This window comes from Myotis daubentonii, chromosome 13 (assembly GCF_963259705.1).
Source record: "Myotis daubentonii chromosome 13, mMyoDau2.1, whole genome shotgun sequence".
In the NCBI taxonomy this organism is placed as follows: Eukaryota; Metazoa; Chordata; class Mammalia; order Chiroptera; family Vespertilionidae; genus Myotis; species Myotis daubentonii.
In genome coordinates this window covers 35,007,791-35,027,851 of record NC_081852.1, presented here as the reverse complement: position 1 = coordinate 35,027,851, position 20,061 = coordinate 35,007,791, and the positions used below count along the sequence as shown (strand labels likewise).

Genomic DNA, 20,061 nt, shown 5'->3' with positions numbered 1-20,061 from the left:
TCTATATAAAATGTGAATGTTTAAGAATCATCAAGATATTTTTGGAAAAGAATTTCAGTAAGGGGAAACTTGCTTTACCAAATTCTAAATACAAAATAGTCACTGTAAAGCAACAATGATCTTAATAGCATGATGTACTAACAATGAAAGAAAAAATATCAGTGGACAAAATAGAGTTCAGAATTATATGTGATAACTTAGTGTACTTAAAAAAAGTGAAAATATCTTTATTTTTAAGACTTACTTCTCTATCCTGTAGAGACATATGATGTTTTAAGTATGCTTTTTGGAATGTGTTAACACTATATTATTTCCTGTGTACATGTCTCTGTAACATATTTCAAACTCATATTCATCATTAATAATATTAACTTAGAAATGTTACCATGATAGGAAATAGAGAACGTTTTCAAGTATAACTTACGTTTTTATGTCAGTGGTACCATTAAATTTTCAGTAGCTCAACATGCCATGTGAATGCTAATTTACCAAATCCACCTTTGACTACTGGATCAGACAGAAATATCAGGGAAGGTTCTGTAAAGGTTTAAGAGGTTGACAGATATCCCTGCAGTGACAAATTACAAGCTTCTAAAGAGACAGTATATACAGATTTCGGTCACTGGGATTAAGGTTTGTCAAATACTCTTGATGAACCGTAAGCTCTGACACAGATAACTATGTGCTAGAAGTTGCCAAAGATTGAGCCATATAAAAGCAGGGTCTCTAAAGTAAGGGAATAATTGAAACAGATCAATCGTTCTCAAGGTTAGAATGATAAATTCACGCACACTATGAATTAGATTCTCAGTCTCCAGAAATATTCCTTCAGGTCCTTTAAAAAGTTTCATCAACCACGCCCGGCTAGCTCAGTCGGTAGAGCATGAGACTCTTAAAAAGTTTCATCTACCCATGTTTATTACTGTCTCTATCATTGACCAATTAATTTGGCAATTCCCCAGAGAGCAGAGGGAATGATAATATAAAATTCTGTTGCACTTCTGTGAGCGAAACTTTACGTTGGAAGATTGTAACGGCTGAATTATAACTGTAAAATGTGGGTGCTGCATGACAAGAACAAGGTGGTTCCTCAGAACAAAGAAATTTGAAAGACGAACAAAGCTTAAACCTGGAAGTGGATAAATCATAAGAGTATACATAATTTAGTAGGTTTCCTGAATGAATCACGAGGAACGCTTTTGTTTGATAATAAAGGTTATTTTGCTTCAATGTCTCTCTCTTTTTCATACAGGGAGGATGTGAGGACAGCAAACGTAATTGCTGCAGAAGCAGTGACCTGCCTTGTGATCGACAGAGAGTAAGTACATTCTTTGTTATGCATATTGCACACTCATATCAGTGGCATACATGAGTTCCTGAAATTAGACATCGTTTTATGGAGCTATTAATATTTGTTTCATATATTTTCATTTTAAAATGACTTCTATACTTGACTGTCATTTCTTGAAAGTAGCTAACTCTGCCATTCTAGCTTTGTGGTCTTCACCAAGGTACGTAAGCACTGTGAGCTTCGCCTCAGCTCATTTAGAAACTGGGGATAATGCAACATGATAGCTGTATTGTGAGGATTAATGGGAACATGCAAGGAAAGCCAGGTGTCCAAATGTGTTTTAGTCAGGAGGCACTCAAGCGATGCCTGATATTTGTATAAATTTTTAGAAGGATAATAACTATGATAATATATTAATCATAATCAAATGTTATATTATTATTATCAGGAAATAGACTATTCCTTGACCATATTTTAGTTATCTCGTCTTTTTTTTTCCCCATCCCCAGACTCCTATAAGAGAAGCATTTTAGGAAGACAGTTTTGAAGAAAGCATCTTCTAGCCATAGGCATATATTTAGGACCCTTAAAAGTTTGTTCCACGATACCTAGCCCTGTTCCTTCCCTCCATTCTGGCTTGCTGTTCTCATGACCTGAATGCTTTATTGGTTAAAGTACAGATGTCAGATTGCTGACTCTCCAAGACCATGGTTAAAATGCATGTGCGCTCTCTGGGAGCACCCACTAAGTTTTTCCTCATTGCAGTGTGTATTGATAAGTTATCAGAAAAGCCAAATGCCGGGCCTAAGGAGAAGTACTGTAAACCATCCAGTTTAGTGGAGCTGGACTAGGCTGTGAGTATCAGGGTGAAAGGAAACTGAGGGGGCAGATGTGATCAGCTCAGAATGCTGGAGTTGAGGTTGAGTTCGGGAGGTCTGAGTAATGAGAGATCCCACCTGATTCACAAATCTCATGTTAGGAAGCCCCTCTGAATTGGATCTCTAGAACCAGAGCAGTGATAGTTGTATCCATAAATATCTCTGAAGTAGACATGCTTAGTTTAGTTCCCAGAAACAACAATTACCCATTCATTCATTCTTTCATTCAGCCAACATTTTACTAAGGATCTATCATACACAAGGCATTGTGAAGGACCATGAGAGGAATCAAAGGAGCAGCACAAATCCTGGTTTGGAGGTTAGCTTCTAATATACACAAATAATCATCATGCAAGGAAGAATACAGAAGAGTCAGTATACATATTTATGGGCGTCTGGAAAAGAGAGTGACTACTTCTGAGGAGAATCAGGGAAGTCTTCATGAAAGAATGGTATCATTAGGTGGATCTGGAAATACGGGCGAGGCGATATAAATAAAGTGAACAGCATAAGCAATGCTCACATGGGGACTAGGAGCTATTTAAACTGTCAAGAATGAGGCTGTATAAAGGTAGTTGGAGGAGATGTTGTGACAAGTTTATAGACATATTGGGGCTGGTTCATCAAGAACATTGAGTATTGGGATGAGAGTAACTGATATTTTATGCAGCAAAATAATGCCATTCTAACACTATTTGGTAGAGGGAGAGCCTAAGGGTGGAATATTTGGTGAGAAGTCTATCAATCCAAGTGATGATCATAGGTATTTTGAAGAAGAGGAAAGTAGAGCAATAGAATAATAACTTGATAAGTCTCATGGTAAATGGTAAATTGCAGATTAACCTAATCACAAAGAATCAAATTGGATGAGATTTTGTGGGTCATCTAGTCTAGCTCCTTCATTTTAGTTAACTGAGGGCCTGAGAGATGCAGGAGTACCAAGTAGCATCACACACATACTTTTGCCTCATCATAATTTCCTCTTTTCTCAAGCGTAGTCATATATGGAGAGTGCACCGTGGAGAATGCCTGGGCTTTGGCAAATAAAACCCAATATTTGAATCCTGACTGCACCATTTTATGACAATAGGGGCAAGTTACTTAAACTCTGTCTCAGTTTTCCCATCTGGAAAAAGTAAGATAATATTACCTAAATTACAAAATTATTTTAAAGATCAATTTAACATACATAAAGTTCCATAGGCAGCACAAGATGGGTAGTAAGCACTCAAAAAATGCTTACTTCCACGTCTTACAAAAGGCATAGACATTTATTGATTTAAAGGTTTTCTCTATAATCAGCGGAAGTTTGTCTTATGGATCTATATAGAGAGGACATCTTGAGTGAGATCTAGCTTAAACATAAATACAGAGAAGACAGCTTGGGTCTAGGACTCAAGAAATGCATTTCTGTACTCTTAGGAGAGAGTGTGGGCTTCCCACCAAGTATTGGATTTACAGCTTAATAAAGAAATCAAACTGTAACTGAAGGATCCTGTCAAAAGCCTGGGGCTGGTACCTAATTTATGGCCAATTAGGGGGGCACCAGGCTTCATCCCATGCAAACAGATGGCAGAACTGTCAACAAGAGCAAATTTACAAGTGGGGGGCCAGGTTAAATAAGCACATGACTTATCATTCCGGAGGGAGAGTAAAAGAATTAATTAGTTGTAACTAATCATGCGTGTCAGAAACTGTTTTCCATACTCACAAACTAGAAAATGATAAACAGATACATGCTTTCCTCAAATAGCATTCTCTGAGAATTGGTTTCTTGCAACCTAATCATTATCTTAGTAATGATCTGCAGTGATTCCAAAATTCATGAAAGAATATTTAAAAGGAATATTATTCTAACAAAACAAAATAGACCCAGAGACATGGAAGCATGCGACAGACTGAGGATTCTCAGAGGGAAGAAGGGGAGGGGGATAGAAAAGGTCATCACAAGCAATGCCCACAAGGGATCTAGGAGCTATTCAAACTGAGGCTGTGAAAAGGTAGTTGGAGGACTTATATGCATTTATGCATAACCCATGGACACACTAGTGGGGAGAAGGCCTGGGGAGAGAACAGGATTGGGGTGGAAGGGGTCAACAGGGAAAGAAAGAGGGACAGCTGTAATACTTTTGATGATAAAGATACATTTAAAAAAGAAGATAACCTCTTGCAATAAAAACATTCTGAAGTGGAAAAACAAGAATATTAGTCTAAAGGAACAATCTATTTCTATTCATACATCTTTTTGAATATATATAAACAACTAGGTGCCTTTAGCACCTCTTGCTTCAGAATCCATGAAAAACAAATAAGTATAAGAGTAAGTGGCATTGTTGTGTTTCATACTGTTACGGAATATTTACTTCTTCTTTGGCATGGAAAGGTGTTGATTAGCTAGATGTTCAGTAAAATAAATTATTTTTGACATTGAGATCATTGTTAAAAACAGTAATGTAAGTACTAGTGAATATTAGAAGTTGTATATTTCTCCCTACAAAATTAAGTTCTAAGTTAGACTTGGAGCTCTGTTGCAGACTTACTGTGTAACCCTCAAGATATAGGCCCATAGATTATGAGAACTGAAATATTTTTATGCTGATTGATATGTAGTTGTTTGAAGTCCATTCGTGTGCTTTCCACCTGCTGCCCTGGTTATCTGATTCCCGCACCCAGGAATACCCAGATCTCCTTGATCCAACCACTAAAAGGTGGCATCTGACAGATACCAGGACCAGTTTCCATTCTTACTGGCCAGAACCTATGCCCTACTGGCTGTTAATTATTTTGACTATCACCCCAGTAATGTCAATGACATTTTATCACCATTGATTTCAAACTTTTATTTGACCAAATCCATTGTTTACATAAAATTAATTAGAAAGTACACAGAAACATCTCTGGCTCCATGGGGGTAAGCTCTTTAGTGAGCCCAAGGGTCTTCCTATTCTCCTAACCCAGGGGTGGGCAAACTTTTTGACTCTAGGGCCACAATGGGTTCTTAAACTGGACCGGAGGGCCGGAACAAAAGCATGGATGGAGTGTTTGTGTGAACTAATATAAATTCAAAGTAAACATCATTACATAAAAGGGTACGGTTTTTTGTGTTTTTTTGTTTGTTTTTTTTTTTTTGTTTTTTTTTTTTAGTTTTATTCATTTCAAACGGGCCGGATCCAGGCCGCGGGCCGTAGTTTGCCCATGGCTGTAAACCCTAACCCCCGCCACCCCACATCCTTCCAGGTAGTTCCTAGGAGTTGGTAAGATAATTTACAAACCACATATAGCTTACCCTCTCATTGATGACACATGATATTTAGTCACACGTTAGAGCCAGTTGTGACACTGCTACCAAGAACTGGCCTAGAGGAAGTGCAGTGTGCTTGGCATACAAATGATGAGATTAGGAGCGAATGTCAAGTGTCAGATTACAGGACATTACAAATAGCCAATTCCATTGACTTTTGATAACCTGTTTGCTGCTCTATGTTTTATGGGTCTTGGGACCAGCAATAGACATACGAGTTGCCTTCTAATCATTAGCCTAGTGGCAAAAATCTTGCTACTTTTATTATTTTTAGAATCGTGTTACTTTAAACAATGTATGGCATGAATATGACTATTACACATAAGGCAACTATAGCTCGAGGAGGTTAAAAATTTGAACCACACTCAGGCTTCCCTGATCTATAGAGATACTTCAACTTCTAAAATGGCTACTTGTATTAAAACTGGAATCAAAATATCAGAAGTGATGGAAACATGGAGAAAATAGTATTTATCCAATTTCTCTCAGTGAGAGTGCCATAGGTGTTTCTGCTAAGAATGTTGATGAAGGGTTGGGTGAGGCTCATCGAGGCACAGGGTCCAGGAAGATCAATAATCACTAACTTGCCCATGAAACATAGTGGGTTGTATTTAGTGCAGTTTTCCTTCCTCAGGAGGGTATGCAAATGTGAAGCCATAGCTGCAGGACTTAAACCAGGGGCAAGGGAATGTTTTTTCTAGAAAGGGTCAGATAGTAAATATTTTATGCTTTGTGGGTGAAATGATCTTTGTTGCACCTCCTCAGCTCTGCTGTTGTAGAGCAAAAGCAACCAAAGACATTCTATAACTAAGTGACATTGGTTGCGTTCATAAAGCTTTGATAGACATTGAGATTTAAATTTCATATTATTTTCATGTGTCAAGAAGTTTTATTCATCTTCTAAGATTTTTTTTTTATTTTCACCATTTAAAAATACAAAAATCATTCTTAGCTACTGGTCAGACAATGGGCTGAATCTGGTCTGTGGCCCACAGTTTGCTGACCCCTGACTTTTAATAGTGTTAAAGACTGGAGTGTGGCTCCCAATAGTCCTGTTCAGATCTTCCTTAATGCTGTGGTCAGCCTGTCTTTTAAATGAAGCAAATACATAAAGACACTGCTTGAAGTGCCCTCAGTGTTGGTCCTCCAGGTGTCATCTGTCTACGTGCCTTCCCCTCCCTGACACCCTTTCTCCCAAGTCTCCTGTTTTCTTCACTGTACTCTCTGTAGACACTACACACCCCCGTGCACACACCACATTTCTTTGTTTTTTTGATCCCTGCAGTTAATTTCATTCTTGTATTCTCTAGGACTTCACTCCAGGCTTTGTATTCATTTGGCTAACAGCTAATTAGAGATTAAGATGGTCCTCTGCAGAGTTATTTGCATTTTGATGACATACTCCTGACGACTGAAAAATCATGAAAATCCAAAAGAGTTTAGAATTTTTAGGTGCCAAGCAGGGAGAGGAGAAGGATAATTAAGGGGGAAATTTGGATACAGCAGAATCTTTCAGGCACTATTTTAACCCCACCAACCAGGTCAGTCTCATGGGGGCCTATGCACCATCTAGTCACCTGTGTCCTTGTCTTTAGATAGCTCGCCATCCTGTGTCCACATGATAGAACTATAGGGACTCCACATGTCACAATACCTGTAGCCACATTGCTTAACTGATAGGGTGATAAACTTAAAATATTTCACAGCCTCAGCCTTTCCTACAGCCTAAGTGGATTTTATTTTGGTTCATTTTCGAGAATGAAATCTGGGGTGATGTGAGGATATTGGCAGCATGATCACAAGAAAGCCAATGTGCCTCATGAGGAATGGTGTCGGCTGCAATCATTTGGGCTTATCTTTTTTATGGAGCTGTTATTGTTTTGTGAGTTTTACAAAAAAAAAATATTTATTAAGCAGGAGAGATAAAATCCAGAAGTTTAGAAGAAAGGGCGATGTTTTTCTTGGTTCAGTTTAATGATGTGAGTTGAATTGTAGCATGCCCTGAGCAAGCATGATCTATCTACAAAATAAGCACACTTCCACTGGAAAAGGAACATATCCAGAGACAGTATTTGTTGGTTAAAGACATGGAAAGAGGTATGAGGCTTTAAAATGGTAGGCCCTCCTCCTAAAGTCCATAAAGAAATGATACCAAACATCACTGTTGGGAAAACTCATGGCAAGGGCCCCGTCTCTTGCTTTATCCACCCAACTAGAACTCACTGGTCACTTGCCATATGCCATCCACTCAGACATCTAGTATTTGGGGGTTTAGAGGCAAATATGTAAAAACTATTTTTATCTGTATTGTATATGTAATTCCAAGCTCTAACCTGTTAAGTCACAACCCCATAGAAAGTTTGCACAGTACTCTGGTCACCTATGAACTCTGTTCAAAATAAGAGAAGTCCCATGTCATTACTGTTAGTGGACCATTAATCACACTTAGCACATTTTTTTTGTTGTTGTTTAAAAAACTTGGTTAAAAAATTTAGATGGTGACTGGATTAGTCAGAAAGTCATAGCAGATATTTAAGAATGAGAAATTGGAGGGACTTTACAGACCAGAGCTTGGCAAACTTTTTCTATAAAAGGTGAGGTAATACATACTATTTTCAATTTTGTGGCTACTTCTTTGTCATAGAAGCTTAACTTCGCCATTTGGCTAAGGGCAGTAGCTTGTTAAACCCTGTAATAGTTCAGCTTTATTTCACAGGTGAGAAAATTGAGGCCGGGAAGTATCAGGCAAACTAAAATCACAGTTTTTAATGAGTAATCAAGATAGATAATGCATTCACATTATTGTATTCTAATGGATTTTAATATATATATATATATATATATATATATATATATATATATATATATATATACACACACACACACATATAATTTATTGATTTCAGAGAGGAAGGGAGAGGGAGAAAGAGATAGAAACATCAATGATGAGAGAGCATCATTGATTGGCTGCCTCTTGCATGCCCTACACTGGGGATCCGAACCCACAACCCAGGCATATACCCTGATCGGGAATCGAACTGTGACCTCCTGGTTCATAGGTTGATGCTCCACTACTGAGCCACACTGGCTCAGTGCATTTTTATAACACTTTGAAAAGCTTCTCTTCCAAAGTTTTTTAATCCTCACTTTGAGTATATGTTTATTGATTTTTAGAGGAAGAGGAAGGGAGAAAGAGGAAGTGAGAAACATTGATGTGAGAGAGAAACATTTATTGCTTGCCTCTCAGCATAGAACCTGCAACCTATTACCTAACTGGGAATCAAACCTGCAACCTTTCAGATATTTAGATGGAGAATTCCATTGGCAGTTAGAAATGAGTTTGTGTTTTCTTCCCCATGACAATTAGACAATGAGTGGAAATTGGTGTTAGAGTTCACAGTTAACGAGTTTTAAAATACTGTAGTTTTGTTAATTATAATTATTGTTTTGTTTTGTACCAGTGAATAAAGAATTAATTTTTCCTGTAAATGCTTAAAACAATCTATATTTCTGAAGCTTGCAATTTTTTTCTGTTGGATGTTTTAAAACTGTTCTTTAGAGATTCATAAACATCTTTGAAATTCAGAAACCAGTTGTATGAATGAGTAAGAAAAGCTGAGAAAACTTTGTTTCCAAATCTGAAAAATCAATCTTAATTTTTTCAATTAAGCGGGTCATATTTGAAATTCTCTTTAAAAGTTTTCTGTATGGTGTTTTTAGCTTTTTATTTCAGGAGGGATTATAATGCTCCCTGTGTTCTAGAGATAAAGCAAAAAGGGGAATATTCCACAATTAATTTCTTTTTTTTTATTGATCAGAGGAAGGGAATGAGAAAAGGGGGGGATAGAGATTGAGAGACAGATCGATTTCGATGTGAGAGAGAAACATCGATTGGTTGCCTGATGGGATCAAACTGGCAACCTGAACATGTGCCCTGTTTGAGACTGGAAGCCACCACCTTTTGGTGTAACACTCGAACCCACTGAGCAACACCAGCCAGGGTGCCATGATTAATTTCTGACAGAAGCTTAACAATCAGTTTAAAAATCAACAGTTTAATCATTAAGTTTGAAAGTTGAATTCTGCTTTAGATATTCACATTGCTTTTTCGGTGGAGTTAAGTGGTTGTGCTTATTTTGGTAGGTACACTTCCCTGGGGAGACAGCTATTACAGGCCCAGCTGGGTCATAAAGATCTGAGACCGTCCTTTTCTTTGCTATATGTCTAGCAGTGAGTGCTCATTTTGTAACTCATAGCATAGATGCATGAACTGGATTAGCATCGGTTACAGGAACAGTGAAATCTGTTCCCAGACTAAGCTTTACTTACAAAAGAGGACCTCTCAGAATTACTAGTTTTGATGAACTCTAATGGTCATATTAGGCCCCACCCTGTGATAGTCATGTAATTGAACTGCTATTAACAGAGACCAGACTAGCAAAGGCAAATAATGATTTGGTAGTTGGTAAGGATGATGGTGTTCTAGAAGCACTATTGAATTGATAATAAAGTGTTTTTTAAAAAATATATTTTATTGTTTTTTTTACAGAGAGGAAGGGAGAGAGATAGAGCGTTAGAAACATCGATCAGCTGCCTCCTGCACACCTCCTACGGGTGATGTGCACGCAACCAAAGTACATGCCCTTGACGGGAATCAAACCTGGGACCCTTCAGTCCGCAGGCCAACGCTCTCTCCACTGAGCCAAGCAGGTTAGGGCTGATAATAAAGTTTTCTCTAGACAAAAAACCCACTTGGGCTGAGTGAAAACTTATTTATGTTGCATAATTCACACTGGGTTGATTTGTTTCTCCCTTCTTTGTCTTGTTTTTACATTTTATAAAGTCAGTGTCAAGTATTATAAACATAACTTTTCATTGAGAAAAATTGGAAAGCACAGAAAAATATAGATATAATACAGATATTCATGGTAACTAATGTTTCAGGATGTTTTCTTAAATAGTGAGATCATGCTGTCTAAACTATTTTCCTACTTTGTTCACATACACACACAAACACACATACACACTCATCAATAGAAGGAGATAGGTATAGTTAGATATACTGATAGACAAATTTATAATGTCATTTATTGAACACATGTGCCAGTCACAAAGCTAATTGGTATTGATAGATTGATGATACATACAATATGTATAAATACATATATACATACCTTCTCTCAAAGAAAATATGCAAAGAATACTTTTTATCCTCCATTGTTAAGGTAACTTTGGCTCCAGAGAGCCCAAATATCATGTTGCAAAACATATAACCTGAAAGTACAGAAATGAGTTTGAACATAAATCTCTCTATTTTCAAAGTCCATTACATCACATTATCCTATCATGTTGAATTAATAATTTACCATGTTAACAAAACATTTCACTAGTATAATTTAAGTCTCTTTGTCTCTTTAGTTTCTTAAATGTGATTTGACATGGTATTTTTTTTTTAGAAGTATTTTCTTGAGGAGCTACTCAGTAGTGGAATTGCGGATTCTAAGAATATGAGTATTTTTAAGTTGTGGTCTAGACCATTGTGCAGTTCATTCCCCAGTAGCAATGTGTGAGAACATCTGTTTCACTGCACTCTGACCAGCCTGACTTTTTGATCGAAGGAACCTTAAAAGGCAGGATGGGGCATATCAGCCCAGGGCATGAAATATGCCACCATCCCAGAAGAGCTAGATTGACATTTACTCTGCTCTTGTAATTGATTTATCGAGCTTAGTTATTGACAATTAAAACTTGGAGGATTGTTCATGGTTTTGCAATAGCTTCTTTGTCCTGGAGAAGAATAAACACATTTAAAAGGCTTTGGAAAATTGTGAGAGAAGAAAAGCGCTCAAATAACCTTTTTCTGAAATGTCAGAAGTAAATAGTAGAGGCTAACAAGGTACCAGGAAAGAAAGGATAAACAGAGAAAATGGAAATTATCCAAGTGACTAATTAAAATGTGGACCAAAATTATGATGTGAGAAGGCCCCAATTTATAGATGATACAGAATGTCGAGAAGAAGGGATGGGTTTAGAGCAGTAATATGGGAATTCTGAGCATCCTGGTATGATGCCTTTATTTTAATACTCTTTCATCTCAGACCTCACCATAGTCCTGTGGAAAAGAATGACATTTTTGAAAATCCAGAAAAGGAAGGTGAAGATTAAAGAGGCCCAATGACTTTTTCAAAGCCACAAAGCAGGATTAGAATTCCAGGGATGTTTGACTCCAAGACCATGATCTGTCTATTATACCCTCTTTAAGCTGTTTCTTTTTTACCAGCACATTGTTAACTGGCAAGCTAGATTCGGTTGCAGTAATCTTTTCAAAAGAGCAGAGTGCAAGAGATTGAGGAAGAGAGACTAATGCTTCTGAGGTAAGAAACAGTGTCAATAGCTTGAAAAGGCAGTGGAAATAGAAATGAAAAGGAAGAACAGATTCAGGAGAGATTACATAGACTTGGTGAACTTGGGTCAAAGTGAAAGTCATACATAAAACCAAGATATCTAGCCTGCAATGGTGGTTAAACGATAATGCCATTAAGGGAGAAAAGGCACCTAGCAGTAAGTCTTGATGGAAGATGGCTAATGAAGTGAGGCTAAGTTGAGTTTGCGATGCTGGTGAAATGTGCATGTGACACTGAGCAAAAATGATCACAGTATGGATCTGGGGAGTTCAAGGACAGACATAGATTTGAAAGTCAGATTTCTGGGGGTCCTAACTGAAATCTTTGAAAAACTGCTATTTTCTGGTAGAGCTTAAAGGAAAGTGTAATTAGTGTATGATATGAAAGTGAGCAAAAACCAGGCTTCCTGGGATCAACCCCAGATCTACCATTTTCTAGCACTGTGATCGCAGGTGAGTTACATAATCTTTCTAAGCCTTATCTCTTGTTTTTTTGTTTTCCAGCAGGAGACATTGACAGTATCTAGATACTTTTACAAAAATTGTCATAACTGAGATTTCTAAAGGCATCTAATGGTTAGAGGAGAGGAATGTTGCTAAATGTTGTAGGACAGGCCCTACAACAAAAACTACCTGATCCCAATGTCAGGAGTGCTGAGTTTGAAACTATACATTGTAAATTTTCTATAAAATAGGGATAATTGTACTTTCCTCAGAGTTTTTGTGAAGTTTCAATGAGATAATGCAGGTAAAAAACAAGACTGGCCATCTCATAAGCAATAAATATCTAAGAAAAATAAGTCAATTGAGTTGGCAAAGTATACAATTTGGATAACTGTTTACCTTTGAGGAGTAGCAGAGCAAGAAGTGTGTGTGACATATGCTGAGGCATAACCTACAGGAGGAGAAGGAGTGGGAGGAGGAAGAGAAAGAAACTAAAACATCAGTAATTCAGTGCAGTGCCCCAAGTTTCTCTTTCCTTGGCTGTAACCAGACAAGATGGTCCTCAGGGCCATGAATCTCTGGTAGGTCACTGAGGATGGAACCTAGAAAGAGACAAGTGGGATTAACAGCAGATTAGTGATAACTTTGAGTAATAAGCATGAAAGAAAAATGGGAAAGAATGCCAGGTTGCAAATAAATTAAGAATTAAGTTAAAAATGAGGATAAGAGATAGTAAAAGAGATATTCAAACTGGCTATTTGGTCACAAAGGATAGTTTTGTATTTTAGGTTTGGAGGAACCATCCTGTTTATAGACTAGAAAGAGGGAAACGCCTAAACGGAGGCAATGAGAAAACATTGTAATTGAAGGATCAACAGTCTAGAGCAGCGGTTCTCAACCTGTGGGTCGCGACCCCTTTGGCGGTCAAACGACCCTTTCACAGGGGTCACCTAAGACCATCCTGCATATCAGATATTTACATTATGATTCATAACAGTAGCAACATTACAGTTATGAAGTAGCAACGAAAATAATTTTATGGTTGGGTTACAACATGAGGAACTGTATTTAAAGGGCCAGAAGGTTGAGAACCACTGGTCTAGAGGAAAGAGAAAAAAGAGTTCATGTCAGGAATGATGAAGAGAGGATTTACTTTAGCAAGAGTTGGGGCGCATCCTCTAGGAGAGAAATGTAATGATAATGTCACTATACTTTAGGTCCATGGAAAGAAATGGATACCAAGTATTTACTAGTAACTTTTTATGAACTTTTCTAATATTACCAATGAAAATGTTCTTAAATGGCCCAGCTACACAAGATGTATCTTCTAAATTATATCAATGTCTTCATGAAACTTCCTGTCATGAACTGAATTATGTCCTCTAAATCCATATGTGGAAGCCCCAAACACCAGTGTGACTGGATTTGGAAATTGGGCCTTTACAAGGTAATCAAGGTTAAGTAAAGTCACAGGGGTTGAGCCCTAATCCCAAAGGCCTGGTGTCCTCATAATAATAAGAGATACCAGGAGGGTGCGCACACAGAGGAAAGGCCATGTGAGGACACAGTGAGAAGCGTGTCTGTAAGTGAAGAAGAAAGGCTTCACCAGAAACCAACCTCACTAGCACCTTGATCTTGGATTCTCAGCCATCAGAACTGTGAGAAATGGATTTCTGTTGTTTGAGTCACCCAGTCTGTATGGCAGCCCTAGCAGACTAGTACACTGTCTAATGGGAACTTCTGCAGATATAGTGAATAGAAGAAATAAGACAATCTGTTAAAATGAAAAATATTTCTCTTAAGAATTCCGCTGATCATGAACACAGCATGTGAGAGAGAGCACAGTATTTGATATCAAATCCTATTCCCCGCAATTAGGCTCCAGCTTTCCATATTGGAAGATAAAAACGATGTCCCGGTGGGGATTATGAATCAGAGTTAGGTTGCTTCCATTCAAATCCCAGTGGTGACACTTCCTTGCCATGTGACCTTGGGTAAATTACTTGATTGTCTTATCCCCAGTGGCTTTATCAGTAAAACAGGAAGGATTCATGTAAAATAGTTTGTACAATTCCTAACACACACTAGTTATTACTTTCATGTTTTGCTTTACATGTTTGTTATTACTATATTCTCAAGCATTTTGTGACATTAAAAATGTATTTTTCTCTTAGCTTCTAATGATATCTTTATTGTATTTATTTCTCATTCCGGTCATATAATGAGAATCGGAATGAAAACAACAGTGATAGACTGATTTTTGTAAAAGTGTTAGAGATGAATGTTGTCTTTGTTTCAAAGAGTTTCAGGTCATAAATAAGTATACTAAAAAGATATTTTGAGAGATTTCTTGTGGCATCTTTTTAAAAAATATATATTTTATTGATTTCAGAGAGGAAGAGAGAGATAGAAACATCAATAATGAGAGAGAATCTTTGATTGGCTGCCTCCTGCACATGCCCCCCAACTGGGTATCCAGCCTGCAACCCAGGCCTGTGCCCTTGACCAGAACCAAACCCAGGACCCTTCAGTTTGCAGGCTGATGCTCTATCCACTGAGCCAAACCAGCTAGGGCTCTTGTGGCATCTTTGCATTCTATTTTCAATTTACTTAAAAAAATCAATGACGCCGAAACCGGTTTGGCTCAGTGGATAGAGCGTCGGCCTGCGGACTGAAAGGTCCCTGGTTCGATTCCGGTCAAGGGCATGTACCTGGGTTGCAGGCATATCCCCAGTGGGAGATGTGCAGGAGGCAGCTGATCGATGTTTCTCTCTCATCGATGTTTCTAACTCTCTATCTCTCTCCCTTCTTCTCTGTGAAAAATCAATAAAATATATTTAAAAAAAAAAATCAATGACTTACATAGTATTTTATGTTCCATTCCATTTTCTTAGACAAAGTTTTCCTAATAATCAGTTAAAAAAAAGTAGATTGTTTTAACTGAAATCTTCTATAATTAATACAGCTTCATAAACTAGACTATATCAGCTCTGGATTTTTATTGTTTTTAGTAAATATGGCCTATTTATTTGCAGACAATTTTGATAAGAATTCTGTCTATTATGTTGATTTATAAACTTGAAAAATATTTAATAGATTAAATATTACCTGTTGCCATAGATTCTGCTTTGAGAATAGAATATCTGGGAAAAATTGAACATTTGTTTGTGTATTCTTATCAAGAAAATGGAAATCAAAATTATCTTAGAATTGAGGATCTATTGCATTATGAGCAGAGTTAAATAATTTAGTATTGGAGTTTTTTTTCTTTAAAGAAAGTGGATTATTTTAAAGAAAATAATTATATATATAAAACATCATTACTGGTTCTTATCCTGTTCTATGTCAAAACAGTGGTATTTGGGCCCAGAGAATTGATGGCAGAAAGCAGAATGTATAATGTCTATTTTGTTAGTATGTATTTTATATAGTCAAGGCAAAGAAAGTTTCTTACACTTAAAATAATTGGTCAGACATAAGAAATCTGTCTACTGCATGAATTGTCTGATGTAACAACAGTTTGGAGATTTATTTTCCTTAAGGAAAATGAAACATAAATTTGTCATATTAGGGCAATCTATATTTAGAAGCATATTTCACTCTATGCCCTAACAGGCGAAACTATCACATGAGATTTGTCTAATTTCTTCTGCTTTTAATTGAAATGAAAGGTATGCTAATTTTCAGATCCTTTCTTTCACTTTAATTGCAATTGGGATTCATGAGTATAAATCCCATTATAGTCTACATTACCCTCATTTCATGTCCTATATGTTGCTAATGATATATTGCTAAGTGTTTCAAATTATTTCACCCATATTTATACCAATGTATGTCTTCATTAGGACCCAAAATTTAAATAAAGAGTTCATTATAACTAAACTTTGGTCTTAAAAGTTCACCATTTAATATAGGTGGATTCTTAAAGAGGTACATAGGACTTTCAACTCATATATCTTTAATTTGAAGAGTCTCATGCTCTACCGACTGAGCTAGCCCGGCACCTAATCTTTAATTTTAAATACAACTTTGCTTCAGAAGACTTAAGTGTTTGCCTATCTTCTGGTCACACAAAGAATGAATGAATAAGTAATTAAAAGAATGAATCCACTCATGTATTCATGAATTCATTTCAAATTTCTCTAACACACAAGGCTATATTCTAGTTACTAACGAATAAGGTAGAGTAGGTCCATGATCTCATGAAACTTAATTCTAACCTGGGGAAGATGACAGATATTTAAACAAAATGCTTTCAGCAAGTGCTAAGTGCTGGGATGGAAATGAACTGGGTTAAAGTAACAGAGAATAGCAGCAGTAAGGTTTGGGGACAGAGGCTCCTTTGCAGTGGTCAAGAAGACACCCTTGAGCTGAAACCTAAATGACATTAAGAAAAAGGCATGCAAAGAGTTAGAGAAAGAATGTTCCGGGGAGCGGTCAATGGCAAATGTAAGCTTGATGTATTCGAGGTCAGAGGAAGTACAGTGAGAGAAATCAGAGAGACTAGGAGTAATGTGATCTGACTTATGTTTAGAACAGATGGATTACCCTGCCTGCTGTGTAATGACAGGAATGGTAGTAAAGGAAACACAATTATAGAATTCCCAAGAGAGAGAAAGGTGATTGGAAACCAAGTAAAATAGAGAAAGGGTGATATATTTTAGATCATTGAAGTCAGGATTACAGAATTTTGTGTTGGATGAGGGGAAGAAAAGAATGCAGAACAAGGGTCTGCAACCTGTTCCTGGAAAGGGCCAATACTAAATATCTCCAGCTTTGCAGGCCACACTGGCTCTGTTACAACTAGTCAATCTGCTGTTATATGTAAAAGGAGCCATGGACAATATAGAAAAGAATGAATGTAGCTGTTTTCTAATCAAACTTTATTTACAAAACCAGGCATGGGACAGATTTGGTTCATGGGCAGACGTTTGCTGACCCTGATCTAAAATGACGTCTTGAAAGAATTAGACAGGTGTTCTCTTACCATGGAGAGACCAGCAGATGCTGTGAGACCCCAGCTCTCACATTAGTGCCACAATAAAGGATACAGTGGAGAAAGTAGAGACCCTGGACATGTTGGAGAGAAGCTTTCACTATCCAGGGATGCCCTTCCCCATCTCCCATTTCCCAGGTCTCTCTCCCTTTTAGCTGAAGTAAACCAGCAGGTGCCCAGATTATCTTTGTTTTGACTTCCTTTACTATCTATCTATATATGGTAGAGCAGCCAAATTTAGGTGATGGATTTGACATATTCAGTGCTTTTTATCTGTTATGATGCCTGACACTCTATTTTGTATGTAAATGCACTTCTTCTAAATATTTTCTATTACAATTATGTTCATGTATTAAAATTTTTTATTTGTAGCAATAAATTCTATAATATGCCATTTATTTAACTTTTCTCTAAAACTATATACAGAATTTAATGGATTTCTGTATTTCAAAAAAAACCACTAAATTAAATATAGGGTGATTAAATTCGTGGACTAAGGATACCTTTAGGTATTATAAAATTGATGGAATAACTACTTCATTAAGCTCTTCAATAACCACTTATAGAAATTGCTAAAGTAATTACTTCATTAAGCTCTTTAATAAGCACTTATTGAGTGTATTCTGTGTGCAGACACTTCGCTAACACTAGGGACACACGGTCAGGAACAAACAGACGTCCAAGAGTTCATTGTCTAGTGAAGGAGACTGACCATAAACTACCAGTCCCACACCTGTGCAATGAGTTCTCCGAAAAGGCAGACACAAGGTGCCAGGCGGGATTCAGAAAGAGCCATGTAAGAGGGTGGGAGAGAGGTGAGTGGTCCAGGACAGTGCTTCTCCAAGGACCTGTGCTCAGGGCCAGTTCTGTCCTATTTTACTGTCCATTCTGTCATAGACAGATGCTTTTATCAAATAAAATATAAATAGATTGCTAGGAACATAAGATTTAAAAGGGTATAAAAATAACTGCCTCCTTTCAGAAATATTAGATTGAACATACATAAAATTCTATGTCGATAAAAATATCAGAACAAACATAACACTGGATAAAAGGAATTACTGCAGTTGATCACATTGTCATCGAAAGTATGTGTATAAACAATCAGAAAGAATGGCTTTTACGTGTATTTTGCAGTCACAACAAAACCAAAATTTACGAGTGAAATAACAATTCTCTGTCCTAACTGAAAAGGTGCACTTTGAAAGAACAGTGCGTAGTCAATATTTACTCTTACTGTGCCAAATGTGCCTGTTTCTTGCTTGTTAACTTCTCTGACTTAGTTTGGATTGATGGAAATGCCACTTGCAGAGAATAATGTGAATCTAAACTGTTTTATGATTTGTTTAATACACAGAGTAGAGAAGCTGGACTCAAAGAAGAGCCTTGTAGGAAATGGAAAAAGTGATTTTTAAAATTATTTCAACACACTTAGGATATTCTTTTTTTCCCCACCCAAAACAGAACAAGCTATGTTCTATTTTCATTAATCCCTCATTAAATTATAGCCAGTCCTATCAATTTATCCTGTAATGTTAAGGGTAAATTATCTTTCAATAAAAGAAATAGATTCTGGATTTTATACACTCTGGGTTACAATTAGCAAACTAATCTCCCATGCAGTTTGTAGCAAATGTTTTTCACCCCATGACTTTGACAATAACTAAACAGGTCTATATCTTGTTCAAAAATATGAATCCACCGAGCTTGACCTTGGATATCTCAGCAGTGTCAAATTGCTATAAAAGTTTCTAAACTTCTCTACTTAATCTCTTCACAGACCAGTAACAGTTTACCAGTCATACTATGAGTAGCACAAACTACAAAATATTCCTGAATTCAATCATGGTTAGGTAACGGTGAATCCTATATAATAATCCTATATAATAAAAAGGTAATATGCAAACTGACCTTCATGGCTGAACCACCCGGGTGACTGGTCACTATAACACACACTGACCACCAGGGGACAGATGCTCAATGCAGGAGCTGCCCTCTGGTGGTCAGTGCACTCCCACAGGCAGAGTTCCTTTCAGCCACAGGCCAGGCTCATGGGGAGTGGGCCTAAGCTGGCAGGTGGACATCCTCCAAGGAGTCCCAGCCTGTGAGAGGTCACAGGCTGGGCTGAGGAACTCCCCCCTAACCTCCACCGAGTGCATGAATTTTTGTCCACTAGGCCTCTAGTTATATATAAGAAACTTGCATATAACAACTTAAGATAGACTATTTACAAATCAAAAATGGTTTTTTGGAGGGAATCTCAAAATACATCTTTTAAAACAGTATCTCTTTCATAATTCTTTGATAAGATGTAACATATTCTTAACAGTTATAGATTAAAAGTCAAAAACAGTAAAAAATAAAACCTTAAGCCAGAAGATATTGTAAGAGCTTCAGTAAAATTATTAGATAAACAAGTAAACAATATTGAGACATTTAGTCCATCTTTATAGGATGTTTTCACGTGATCAGGCATGTCCTACACTGGATCTTTTTTCTTCATTTAACCATTAGGTTGGTTATTGTATAAGCACAAACATAGCCTAAAGTCAAATAAGCACTAAAACAGTATGGTTCCAACTTTGAAATAACATTGAAAAATGTCTAGAAGAATACATGCCAAAATATTAATGTTTAGCTTTGGGCTATGACATTACAAATAATCTTTTTATTCTTTGGAGTTTTTTAGCGTCTTCAAAAATTTCAACATATCACCTTTGGGATCAGAAAAAAAAGCGAAAATTAAAA

General features: G+C 37.0%; 1 protein-coding gene across 3 annotated transcripts in view; it reads left to right on the top strand.

Moving 5' to 3' along the window:
• The window catches only part of PRKG1 (protein kinase cGMP-dependent 1), a 1,080,615-nt gene that overhangs the window by 950,823 nt on the left and 109,731 nt on the right, over positions 1-20,061 (top strand). For all 3 annotated transcript variants that reach the window (XM_059662699.1, XM_059662698.1, XM_059662700.1), the window contains one exon: positions 1,253-1,318. In XM_059662699.1, the coding sequence (XP_059518682.1) occupies positions 1,253-1,318 (66 nt within the window). The remainder of the gene's footprint in view (positions 1-1,252; positions 1,319-20,061) is intronic.